Below are 12807 nucleotides of genomic sequence, written 5' to 3'. Positions count from 1 at the left end.
TCCTAGGCCCGAGTGATCTTCCCACATTGGCCTTCGAAAGTGCTAGGGTTACAGGAGTGAGCTACTGTGCCTGGCCAAGATTTCTTTGCCTTTGCGCTCTCGTTCTTTAACCTTAAAAGAAGAGGTCATATAAAATAATCGGGTATAATTTAAGATACAGAAAGCTTAATAGAAAGGAGTAGCTGTGTTCTACATCTTCATCCATTGCATTTGCAGATATGCCTCAGGATTATTTTATTAGTACAATTTTTTTTTCTTTTTGAGACAGTCTCACTCTGTCACCCAGGCTGGAGTGCAGTGGTGCAATCTCGGCACACTGAAGCCTCCACCTCCCAGGTTCAAGCGATTGTCCTGCCTTAGTCCCTGGTGGATCTGGGATTACGAATGTGCACCACCACACCCGGCTATTATTTTGTATTTTTAGTGGAGAGGGGGTTTCACCATATTGGCCAGGCTGGTCTCGAACTGCTGGTCTCAAGTGACCCGCCCGCCTCAGCCTCCCAAAGCAGTGGGATTATAGGCGTGAGCCACCGTTCCCAGCCTAGCGTGATGTATTTATACTGTTATTTCCACCTCATAAAGGTCAACAAGGACACTTAGCTCGAGAAGGCTGATGTTGAGAGAGAACACTTATCAGAACAGGGATCTCTGAGGAAAAAGGGAGCTTAAATGTGTGTCCCTGGAATTTCTTCTAGCCCTTCCTTTCATTCGTCGGTGACAAGGCCATTGCTATGGGTGGGAATGTTTAGAGAAGAGCCCTGACCAGTGGTGTTGATGTCTTTGCCAAGTATACTGTCAGGTCAGTGTCATAAATGGATAATATATATAGAGAGAGAGACTTCATTTAATAGAAAATAATATTTTAAGGACCACCTTGCTATTTTACTTCTCTAATAATGTTTTGAATATTTTGATAAATACCTTTAGCAACATAGTGGTTCTCATCTCAGCCCTCGCTGTCCTTGAAAGAATGTTATTTATAACAGGGTGGTTTCTGGACTGCCTTTCTGGAGTAAAACTTGGGCATGCTAACCATATGCTTGCTGGAAACCATAATAATGTAAAATGTAGTCATTGGGTTTTCCGTTGCAACTACATTGATATAATTTTGTATATAAAACAGTTTGCTACTGGGAGCAGCATTGTTCATGTAAGAAAGACCTTCGCTTCGTATAATACATGGAAACAAAGTTATATTTTCAGTGTTAGCCATTACTGTGACACTCTAAAAAAGGTTGGTGATGGGGAGAAAGAAGAGCTTAAAAAAACCCCACAAACAATTCACTTGCCTCTCGGGCTTTTCTGCTTTGCCTGCCTTGACTGAATTAGAGTATCTGCATTTCTGCACTAAGCTGGTTGAGGTTTGCTAAGTCAATGGTAATGTTTTACAGAGCTTGGCTATTAGCCAGCATTTGTGGAAAACGACCACTGTCTGTCATAGCTAGTGCTATAATTTATTCAGTTGGCATATTGTTCATGGAGACAGTGAGATAAGGGGATCAGGATCCAGAGAGACTACTAAAATATGTGAGTCCATCTGTTGTGATCTGAGGTTTCGTTAGAGAAAACCTGTCTGCTAGTACAATGAAGGGAGACTTAGTAAGGATGTTTTTATATAAAGGATTATAAATCAGCAGAGGTAAATACATTAATCTCGGCCAAACGGGTCGTGTCCTGTTGCATATTCCTGATGGCAGGTTCTGCCCCCTGCTGCCCGGGCACTGTTGGTCATAGCATGGCCTTGGCATCAGCTGTGAGCCGGTAAACACAGAAATGTAGGCCCCTCCCAACCTGAGTCAGACCCTTAGCCTGGGGTCCAGGAAACTGTTTGAACAAGCTCCCGAGTGATTTTTTTCAGGTTTGAGCGCCTGGAGGGCCTGTGAATGGCTGCATATGAGGTACAGCTGGCCATATGTCTTAAATGACTTCAAAGGGGTGTGAGCCACGCCTCCTCTTCCCACACCAGACTTCATGAACCATGCCTGGTATTGTCATGTTTTTGTGAGCAGCCGTGAATAGGGCTGGGGGAGAGAGATGTTCAGCTAAGAAAGTCTAAAATAGAAAGGGAATGTTCAGTTATAACAAAACAAATTTTTGTAATTAGAGTGCTGGGTTATGCCCAGCATCATTGGAGTTAAATGTGGAGCAGTGGCTCACACCTGTAATCCCAGCACTTTGAGAAGCTGAGGTGGGCAGATCCCTTGAGGTCAGGAGTTCGAGACCACCCTGGGAAACATGGTGAAACTCCATCTCTACAAAAAATAGAAAAATTAGCCGGCTGTGGTGGCGGGTGCCTGTGGTCCCAGCTAAGGAGGCTAAGGTGGGAGAATCTCTTGAACCCTGGAGGCAGAGGTTGCAGTGAGCTGAGATCGCGCCACTGCACTTCAGCCTGGGCAACAGAGCAAAACCCTTTCTCAAAAAAAAAAAAAAAACAGTGGAGCAGCAAACTAAGTCCCTCTTCCATCAAGGAAGGTCTCTGAAGCAAACCTGAGCCGGCCTCTCAGCGCTGCCCTGGTGGGGCACCCCATAGCACCCAGAAGCAGTGAGGGCTAAGGCGGCAGAGTGCAGCATGGCCATGCATGATTGGAGCGCCGCTACTGCATTCATGTCAGTTTGCCAGCCTGCAACTTGTAAGAACATAGAATATTTTCATTTAGAACTTAAAAACAGTAAACCCAAAAAGTTTAGTTTTTAAAAATTCACTTTTGTTTCTCCCTAAAGATTTTTATTCTTTTGAAAATGACCAGTCTAGTTTGAATGCCATTGTTTTTCAGCTGTTTCTTATTTGCAATTGCTAAAAGCAACAAGGAGCAAGTTAAATGTCCATCACCTGAATGGGTAGACAGACGTGACAGCCACACAGTGGAATATTCCTGGGCAGTAAAAAAGAATGAAGTGCTGGTATATGCTACAACATGAATAACCCTTTTAAACATTATGCTAAGTCATGGGATTCAGTCATGAAAGACTGCGTATTATAAAATTCTGTCTCTCTGAAATGTCCAGAATAGGCCAATCCTTATCCTTAGAGACAGTAAGTAGATTGGTGGTTTCCAGGGGCTGAGGGATCAGGAGGAATGGGGAATGACTGCCAGTGGCCATGGAGTTTCTTATTGGGCTGACAAACTATTCCAAAACTAGATAGCAGTGTCAGCTGCATAATTCTGAATATACTAAAAACCACTGAATTATACATTTTACATGGGTAAATTTTATGGTAACTTATATTTCAATAGCTGCTATTTAAAGTACATAGTGACTCAACATGAAAAGAAAAATATACAGTTTTGTCTCTATAATTACCCAATTAAGTGAACCAAAATAGCAGCTGCAAAGCTTTTAATTCATTTATCATTGGTTGTAAGAATTTTCCCTATCATACTTCCATTTGTGGGAGAAAATTTACTGTATCTACTTCCTATCAGCATTTCTAAGTATTTGAAAGGTCTTATCCAAATATTTGAAAGCTGTTAAAAGTTGCTGAAGTGGCACCTTCGGAAGAGGGCTGGAATGTTGGAAAACAGCGTTGACATTTTAAATGATATGGAAGGTCAAGCTCACAATGTAATCTTGGTGGTGGCTGGATGGCTCTACTCAGACTGGTTTTTGAGTAAATGGCAGGTGTGATAATATAGGGATTAATCTGTTATCACTGAATCCACTGCCTGAAATTCAGACATTCAAATGCTCCCATTTGAATTTCCCTTTCTTACTTTACATGGTTTTCCTGATTTTTGAGTACATAAAAAAATTATTGCAAACTTTTTTCCTGCAGTGTTCTGGCCACTGAAATTAAATCTGGTTCTTTTGTCTAAGACTCAAGGGTTGCTCTCCTGTAATGTTTGTGGAGGAACTGATCTTGGACTTTTCCCTCCTGTCTTAGGCTTTTATTACAGTTTGAATTTATGCTATAAAAAGTGTGATTGTAGAGGTAATCTTAAACTAAGTTTAAAATATTCAGAGGAAATGGATGCCCACCAAAGGAAAAATTGCATACCTGTATTTATTTACCAAAATGAGGAAAATACCTGGGAAATAACTTGGCCAAATATTCAGCAATTATATTCATACATTAGAAGCAAAATACAAAATTTAATTGTCAACTTGGTATCTTTTTCATTCCTTAGACTCTTAGAAGGCATTTTAAGATGGCATTTTGATAAAATTAAACTGGGAAGACTCAGGAATCATGTTTTCCCAACTATATTCTGACAAATGCTAGTTCCCTGGGATGCTCCGTGGAAATAACCTGTGGGCAGAACAATCTGTGAAGTGGAGACTGTGGCCCCGTCCTGGGCTGCCACTGTTGGCATCAACATGGCAGACAGGCAACAGCCTTTCAGCTAAAGAAGGAGGAAACAGAAAACCCCACCTTAACCACTGCAGAGTTATGTGACCTCCAAACACTGCCCCCCACAGCATATCCCCATTTTTGTTCCTTGCCTTTTCAAAGCCAAATAATTTCAAAGAGAACTACATAGCTGCTGGCTTGGGATGGTGTCAAAAGCCAGGCAAGATGATTTTAATGATCGAGCTGGAAGATGCTCACAGATTAAATGGTCTCCAGCCACTCAATATCAGCAGCAAGGGAGAGGAACAGGGTTGGCCTGAGTGAGGCTGGGGCCACCCCTGCCGCCAGGCCTGTGTGCCAGGCTCAGGTGCTCCAGGGAATGAGCAAAGAGGATGTTGGGTTTATTTTGTTTTAATAAGGTGAATTGTTACTGAGTTTATTTAAAAACAAAGCAGCTTGGGGTTTAACACCTTGCATGTCCGTTGGGTTGGAGTGGTAACACCTGTGCTGTCGTGTGTCTGCCTGGAGGGGTACTTTCCCTCTTGGGAAAGCGAACACAGGTGTGTTGTCCCTTCTCCGTGAAAACACTCTACTTGCTGGCCTTGAATAGCATTCTCTAGTGGGTTACTTTTCTCCTAGTGGTCAGACAGTATTTATTGGACCTCTGGTTCCATTGGCATGTGTCCCCTAAGGAGGGAGACCCTTCGGGGGTACTTATACCTCTACTGTCCGATGGCACTGGCTGTGTCACACCTGAACTGTGGGCTTTGAACGTAGCATTTCAGAGTGGGAAAAGGCCCAAAGCCATCTAGTCCAAACTCTACCTGCAGATCAGGTAACTGAGGCCCAGTGGCAGAGGAAGTCATCAGCTAGGGGTCCTCGGATTACAGAGGTAGCTCTCAAACCCAGGCCTTCTGCCTCCCGTGTCTTGCCTTCCAGTGATTCCCAAATTTGGCCTCCTCAAAATCACTTGTGGAAGTGACAGCTTCCTGGGTTGAGGGTGTTTGAACAGCTTCTGTGGGGATTCTGATGGTGAGGCTGATGTGGGAAGCACTGTGGTGTGTGATCACTTGAGGCACACCCATCTTCATTAATGTGTAAGCCACTCAGGGATAGGGAGGGCTAATGCCTCTCTGTACTCACAGTGCCCATCGTGGTGCCTGGCACACCTTGCAGTAGTTAATTGGTATTTGTGGATCGAATGAATATGTTAGGTGCCCACTAGCAGGGGTTGGTCCTGTAGTCTGCGGCCATGGAACATTAGAAGAATAAAGCTATTGTGGTTCATCCTGTAGTATAGTAAGTTCGAGCTGAGCTAACCTGTAATAACACAAATATAATTTTTTTTTTAAGTTTTTAAAAGTTAGAGACGGGTTCTTGCTATGTTGCCCAGGGTAGTCTCAAACTCCTCGCCTTGAGATCCTCCTGCCTTGGCTCCCCAAAGTCCTGCAATTACAGGCCTGAGCCATTATACCTGGCCAACAAATAGAATTATTTATTTATTTATTTATTTATTTATTTTTTGCGATGGAGTCTCACCCTGTCACCTAGGCTGGAGAGCAGCGGCGTGATCTTGGCTCACTGCAACCTCTGCCTCCCAGGTTCAAGCGATTCTCTCTCCTCAGCCTCCTGAGTAGCTAGGATTACAGGTGTGTGCCACCACATTTGGCTAATTTTTGTATTTGTAGTAGAGATGGGGTTTTACCATGTTGGCCAGGGCTGGTCTTGAACTCCTGACATCAAGTGATCTGCCTGCCTTGGCCCCCCAAAGTGCTGTGATTACAGGCGTGAACCACTGTGCCTAACCTAGAATTTTTTAAAGAGTAGGTTATTAAGCAAAGGGAGAGTAGAAACAGTATTGGTTTTTCATTAGCTTCATCTGTAGCATCAACCACATGGTTCTTTTTGTCTCGGGAGTTGGTACAGGAGTAAAGTTAAACTTAAATCACCACCACCACCCCCAAGCAAAGCATAACTTTAAAAAGTTTTTAATATTTTGGCAAACCTGAGAGAAGTATTGCCCTTTTTTTGGGTAGATCTTAGATGACTAACTGCTTACTATACACACACCTGTACCACACATGTGATTGTGTTGCCTTCACTGAACATGGTTTTTGGTAACAGTGTGTAATCTGAGGGGAATTACTAAGACAATAAAAACTGCAGACCACGCGCTCTTTTTCTCCAGTCTGCACATAGTTTGGACATGTGTGGTGGTATGTTTAAGCCCATGGACTTGAGTTTTTTGTGGGACAATCCTTGTGTGTATCAGAATCATACAGTCCCAGTACCACCTTATTCCTCTGGCATTATTGAAGATACAAGAACCAGTTGGCATTCAAATATGTTGAGTTCACTAAAAACAGTTGCTGACGAGGGAAACCTAACACCCTGATAATAAAATGGAAAGTTGGGATTTAGATGTGTTTTCTCAATTGCTGCAGCCTGGTGGTGCTAGTGCTGGTGGTGGTTTTGAGTCTTGCTATATCACCCAGGCTGGAGTGCAGTGGCGCGATCTTGCTCACTGCACCCTCTGCCTCCCAGGTTCAAGCAATTCTCCTGCTTCAGCCTCCCAAGAAGCTGGGACTATGTACGGGCACGTGGCACCACGCCCGGCTAATTTTTGTATTTTTAATAGAGACGGGGCTTCACTGTGTTGGCCAGGCTGGTCTCGAACGCCTGACCTCAAGTGAGCCACCCGCCTTGGCCTCCCAAAGTGCTGGGATTACAGGTGTGAACCACTGCATCTGGCCCCAAAGTCTTTTTTTTTTCTTCAAGCCCTTGGATAAGTAGACAAAGTATGCATGTAAATGGCCCTGTCCTCTCAGTGAATGTCTCATTTTAAACTTTGGTGAAAGCTTATGCTGTATTGTAGCACATTATTTTATCTATAACATTGAAAATAATTGTCTTTCTAAACATGGAACTGTTTATCATGCAGTAGGGTAAGGCAGTGCCATGCTGTGGTCCTTAATCTGGGGAGGATCTCCTCCCTTTTCCCCGTAGAGCATTTGGAAATGTGTGTGTGGGTGGGGTTGCTTTTAGATGTTCCAGTGACTGGGGACACTCAGTCATTGGATGGCTTAAGGATGCTAAACGTTCCCGAGTGCTTGGGATAGTCTTACAGAATGAATACTTGTGCTGTCCAGAATGACAAGAGCACCCCCAGTGGGAAACACTAGTAGGGTAATGACTAATCAAGTAACAGACACGCCCTTTAACTTAAAGCAGCTCATTAACATAGTATTCATTTACCTGTTTAGATTTTGAGTATCTTCTCTTCAATCTCTATGTAAAGATATAGATTGTAGAGCCTATGTATGAATATATACATATATTAAAATTGTGATTCTAAGAAGGGGTTCTTAAGGTTCTGGTGTGTCCCCAGATCAGAACTGGAAATTATTCCTTTTAACAGGGCCAATGGATTCCTATTGCTGGTCCTAGTTTTATTACTGCAGTGCCAGAACAACTCCCTGATCATTATTTTTATTTTTTTAAAAGAGGATCTCACTCTTTCATTCAGGCTGGAGTGCAGTGGCTCGAACATAGCTCACACCAGCCTGAATGATTTTTTGTAGAGAGATGAGGTCTTGACTTGTTGCCCAGGCTGGTCCCAAATTCCTGGACTCAGGTGATCTGCCTGCCTTGGTTTCCCACAGTGCTGGGATTACAGGCGTCAGCCAGTGGGCCTGGCCTCGCTGATCTTTAGACTTGGCAATCATTGTTTGAGGTTGCATACCACGGGGAATGATTGCCCATGGGTGTTGGAGCATAGGTAAAAAATTTTGTGGAATGATAGGACCAGCTAAGACTTGGCATTGTCTTGGAGCTGTTGGTGCTCAGATGAAGTCCTTTTGATAGGAGGTGTAGATTTGTTGACTCATGCAGACCTTCTCAGTAGCTTTTTTTTTTTTTTTTTTTTTTTTTTGAGACGGAGTCTTGCCCTGTTGCCCAGGCTGGAATGCAGTGGCCCGATCTCGGCTCACTGCAAGCTCCGCCTCCCAGGTTCACGCCATTCTTCTGCCTCAGCCTCCCCAGTAGCTGTGACTACAGGTGCCCGCCACCTCACCTGGCTAATTTTTTGTATTTTTAGTAGAGATGGGGTTTCACCATGTTAGCCAGAATGATCTTGATCTCCTGACCTCGTGATCCGCCTGCCTCGGCCACCCAAAGTGCTAGGATTACAGGCATGAGCCACCGTGCCTGGCCAATTTTTAAGTTCACTTTTACACACTACTGGGTTGTTACAACCAACCTCAGTAAAAGTATCCGTTTTACAAGTTACTTGCTTTTTCAGGCCAGGCACAATGGCTCACATATATAATCCCAGCAATTTGGGGGGCCAAGGCGGGTGAATCACTAGAGGTCAGGAGTTCAAGACCAACCTGGCCAACATGGTGAAACCCTGTCTCTACTAAAATTACAAAATTTAGCTGGGTATAGTGGCTGGCACCTGTAATCCCAGCTGCTTGGGAGGCCGAGGCAGGAGCATTGTTTGAACCCAGGAGGCAGAGGTTACAGTGAGCTGAGATGGCGCCACTGCACTCCAACCTGGGCGACAGAGTGAGACTCCATCTCAAAAAAAAGAAAACAAGTTACTTGCTTTTTCAAAGGGTTGTGTGAACTTTCAGTCAGATATGAAACTGTTTCAGAACCAAAAATAAGTTACTCTAAATTCCTGCTAATCAGTTTGCAAAATGCTTAATATCTTTTTAATGTTAATTATTAGCTTTGGTTTCGGAGATGTCGTTTTCACACTGTCTTCAAACTTAGAAGAGACTCAGGTTTAGAATTTGGAGTCTGGGCCGGGCGCGGTGGGTCACACCTGTAATCCCAGCACTTTGGGAGGCTGAGGTGGGCGGATGACAAGGTCAGGAGATCGAGACCATCCTGGCTAACACGGTGAAACCCTGTCTCTACTAAAAATACAAAAAAATTAGTTGGGCGTGTTGGTGGGCACCTGTAGTCCCAGCTACTTGGGAGGCTGAGGCAGGAGAATGGCATGAACCCGGGAGGTGGAGCTTGCAGTGAGCCAAGATCACACCACTGCACTCCAGCCTGGGCGACAGAGAAAGACTCTGTCTCAAAAAAAAAAAAAAAAAAAGAGTCTGAAATCTCGTGCATGGACTCTGGTCATTTGTCTTTGTCCTAACCAGGTAGTGGCCTTCAGTTCTAATTGTACTTGGGGTTCCCACTTCTGAACCAGTAGAAAGAAAGGCGGCATACCCAGGGTCCTGCATTTGTGAACGAACGCCTTTCCACTTTAGTTTTGAGTGTGTTATGTCATTGTTGGCTTCCGTGTATGTAGCTGGAGCTGCATTTGTTATTGAGATATTTGACTTGGGGCTGGTTTTCCCATCTCTAATACATGCCCTTGGAACCATAATTGAGAGAAATGCGTGCTTTATTTTATGCTTCATAACAGCCATTTTGTGATTTTAAAAAAATTACCAGCAGGAAATGAAAGAAAAGTAGGTTTTTATATTTTAGTATGATTAAAGACTTTAAAACATGTCTCGTTGCCTCTCAGTAAACTTGAGTTCTTTAACTTCTGGACTTGGGATTGTGGAGAAAACTTTTAAAACAAGATCTGGAAAATGATAGTTCTGTACTTGTTATACCAGTCAGGGAGCCTTTAAGTCATATTGGATGTATATCAGAGGATCTCTCAATCATAATCATCACAGTCTTAAATGTTATTGGGAAGGGGGTGGGAGCAGGTGGGGAGACTAATTATGCTCCTGAAGTAGGAAGTGACATTTGGTGAGTGCTTAATATTTGTGGTTCCCTGGCTGGATAACGAAACCTCTGTCGCCAAATACTGGCACAGGTAATACGTCCTTATTACATTTACACCTGTGTTAGGAAGACTCTGGGATAGGTATCTCTCTAGCTTCTGTATATTTCACTTGAAAAATGGTGAGAAGCAAGCATTTCTTAATATTAAGCATTATAGTTGCTATGTGGCTCTGCTGTTTCCTTTGGGACAGTGACATAAAGTAGCCAGATTTGAGTGTTTTTCATATGCTTTAGTAAATCTGGGTTTTCTCAAGTGATAAATTTGAAAACTGCCTTGATGTAAGTGGGTTGTTTTGTTTTGTTGTTGTTGCTGTGTGTTTTTTTTGTTTGTTTTGAGATGGAGTCTTGCTCCTTTGCCCAGGCTGGAGTGCAGTGGCACAATCTTGGCTCACTGCAAGCTCCGCCTCCTGGGTTCAAGCAATTCTCCTGCCTCAGCTTCCCGAGTAGCTGGGACTACAGGCGTGCTACCATGCCCAGCTAATTTTGTATTTTTAATAGAGATAGAGCTTCACCGTGTTGGCCAGGCTGGTCTTGAACTCCTTACCTCAAGTGGTCCACCTGCCTCAGCCTCCCGAAGTGCTGGCATTACAGGTGTGAGCCAATGCACCTGACAGTGTTTTGTTTTTTTTTTAAAACAACTATATGGCAACATTAGAAATATTTTAAGGCCCTCCCATCTCCAGCTCCTCAATTCTGTGTCTTATCATCCTCATACTTTTTCCGTTTTTACATTTTATTTTCATCTCTTGTCTAAATAGATCTCACATTTATTTGCATTGAGAGAGTGTTGCTTGTCATATTTTTGATTTCAGAAGCAATTTTCCCAGTTTCTACTATTTTCATAATTATAATTTAATATCACTACATCATCCATTTTTGATGTGTCTTTGGACATTTCACCATTTCTGTCTCACTGTGGTTTCTAAGGTTGCTTCAAACCTTGTGGTTCAAAGCTCTTTCTCTCTTCCCTTCTCTGACTTCCTTGGTGCCTTGGGAGCCCTCCTGCCTCCCTTGGCTGTCGTAAGGCTCATATGAGATGGTGCATGGAAAAATAGGTTAAAGTATTGTTTTAACAAAAAAGAAAAAAACTGCTTAGGTTGGGCAAGGTGGCCCATGCCTGTAATCTCAGCACTATGGGAGGCTGAGATGGGAGGCTTGCTTGAGCCTAGGAAACATAGTGAGACCCCATCTCTACAAAAAGTAAAAAACAAACAAAACAAGCTAGGCATGGTGGCACCTATAGTGCCAGCTACTCAAGAGGCTGAGGTGGGAGGCGTTCATGTGAGCCTGGGAGGTCATGACTGTAGTGAGCTGTGATCGTGCCACTGCACTCCAGCTTGAGTGACAGAGCAAGACCCTGTCTCAAAGAAAAAAGAAAAACTGCTTAGACCTAAGTGTCAGTGTGCTTTATTAAAGAGGCTGCATTTGGTTTGCACTGTGCGCCTGCTGAGATGTCCCCAGCCATCTGCAGTCAGGAGTGGTGTATGGCTTCCTGACTAGCACAGGAACTGATGTCAGGCATGTGTCGTCGCCACACCGAGGAGCAGCTTATGTAGAAGGTGCAGGAGGTTATTAGAAGAAAAGAATACTCAGTTAAGCATAATTTGTTTCATTCTGTTTTTCAGATCAATGTCCGAGTTACCACCATGGATGCAGAGCTGGAGTTTGCAATCCAGCCAAATACAACTGGAAAACAGCTTTTTGATCAGGTTGGTCTCTGAACTTGAGAGTTAACTCCACCTACAAAAAAAAACTGTTTTGCAACATTTCAGTTATTTTGTTTGTGAAGCATATTACCTTATTTTACTCACTTGAGGTAATAGATGAGAAGGATCTTTTAAAAGGTGAAAGTATTTCATGATAGCACTATAAAACGCATTAACAGACATGTATATCATGCCTAGGAGGTGTATGAAAGCACACAGCTGTCTGTTGTATAAAGTCAGGCGGATTCAGTGTGTTACCAGGCATGGAAGCAAAGGACTGAAGAGAGTGATTGTGCTTGCCAGTGGAAGGAGGTGCTGACCTGTGTGTCTCTCACCCTGTATTAGAGACGTGGCTTCCTACCCCCAGCTGCCTCCACCTCCAGAGTAGAACCCCTTTCACTGCATGGATGAGTGAACCTTAGTTGTCTCAGTTGCTGCAGCTTCTCATTTCTAAGTGATCGTACCTGAACATCTATGAAAAGAAGAAATGAAGATTTAGAGAAATAATTCACTTTTTAAAATTGGAAGATTTTTTAAATCAAGTATTTATTAGTGATATTACTACTTACTTATTAAATACTTTTTTCCCCAATAACAGGTGCTCAAAATACAGTTTTTTTTTTTCTTTGAGACTGAATCTCACTCTGTTGCCCAGGCTGGAGTGCAGTGGTGCAATTTCAGCTCACTGCAACCTCTGTCTCACAGGTTCAAGCAATTCTCCTGCATCAGCTCCCCGAATAGCTGGGATTACAGGCATGTACTCACGCCCTGCTAATTTTTGTATTTTTAATAGAGACAGGGTTTTGCCATGTTTGCCAGGCTAGTCTCGAACTCCTGAACTCAAGTGATCCACCCGCTTTGGCCTCCCAGAATGCTGGGATTATAGGTGTGAGCCACCACGCTCAGCTTATAGCCTTCCCCCATCCCTTTTGGGTGAGTGGGAAGAGGGGAAGAACAGGTCAGTCCTGGGCATTTAATAAACAGACTTCTAGAGCTTTAGGGAGCCTT

At 43.4% G+C, this 12807-nt stretch overlaps 2 protein-coding genes across 4 annotated transcripts in view; both read left to right on the top strand.

The window, feature by feature from the left end:
- The window catches only part of DYNLT1 (dynein light chain Tctex-type 1), a 241327-nt gene that overhangs the window by 80228 nt on the left and 148292 nt on the right, over positions 1-12807 (top strand). The window lies entirely within an intron of this gene.
- The window catches only part of EZR (ezrin), a 54008-nt gene that overhangs the window by 18685 nt on the left and 22516 nt on the right, over positions 1-12807 (top strand). Inside the window, exon 3 of one of the 2 annotated variants that reach the window (XM_032161600.2) lies at positions 11719-11802. In XM_032161600.2, the coding sequence (XP_032017491.1) occupies positions 11719-11802 (84 nt within the window). Of the gene's footprint in view, positions 1-11718; positions 11803-12807 lie in introns of those variants that run through there. The other variant, XM_032161620.2, reaches the window with a different exon arrangement.

This window comes from Hylobates moloch, unplaced genomic scaffold, assembly GCF_009828535.3.
Source record: "Hylobates moloch isolate HMO894 unplaced genomic scaffold, HMol_V3 SCAFFOLD_2, whole genome shotgun sequence".
Lineage (NCBI taxonomy): Eukaryota > Metazoa > Chordata > Mammalia > Primates > Hylobatidae > Hylobates > Hylobates moloch.
Note: the sequence above shows the minus strand (reverse complement) of the source record. Positions and strands in the feature narration are given on the sequence as shown.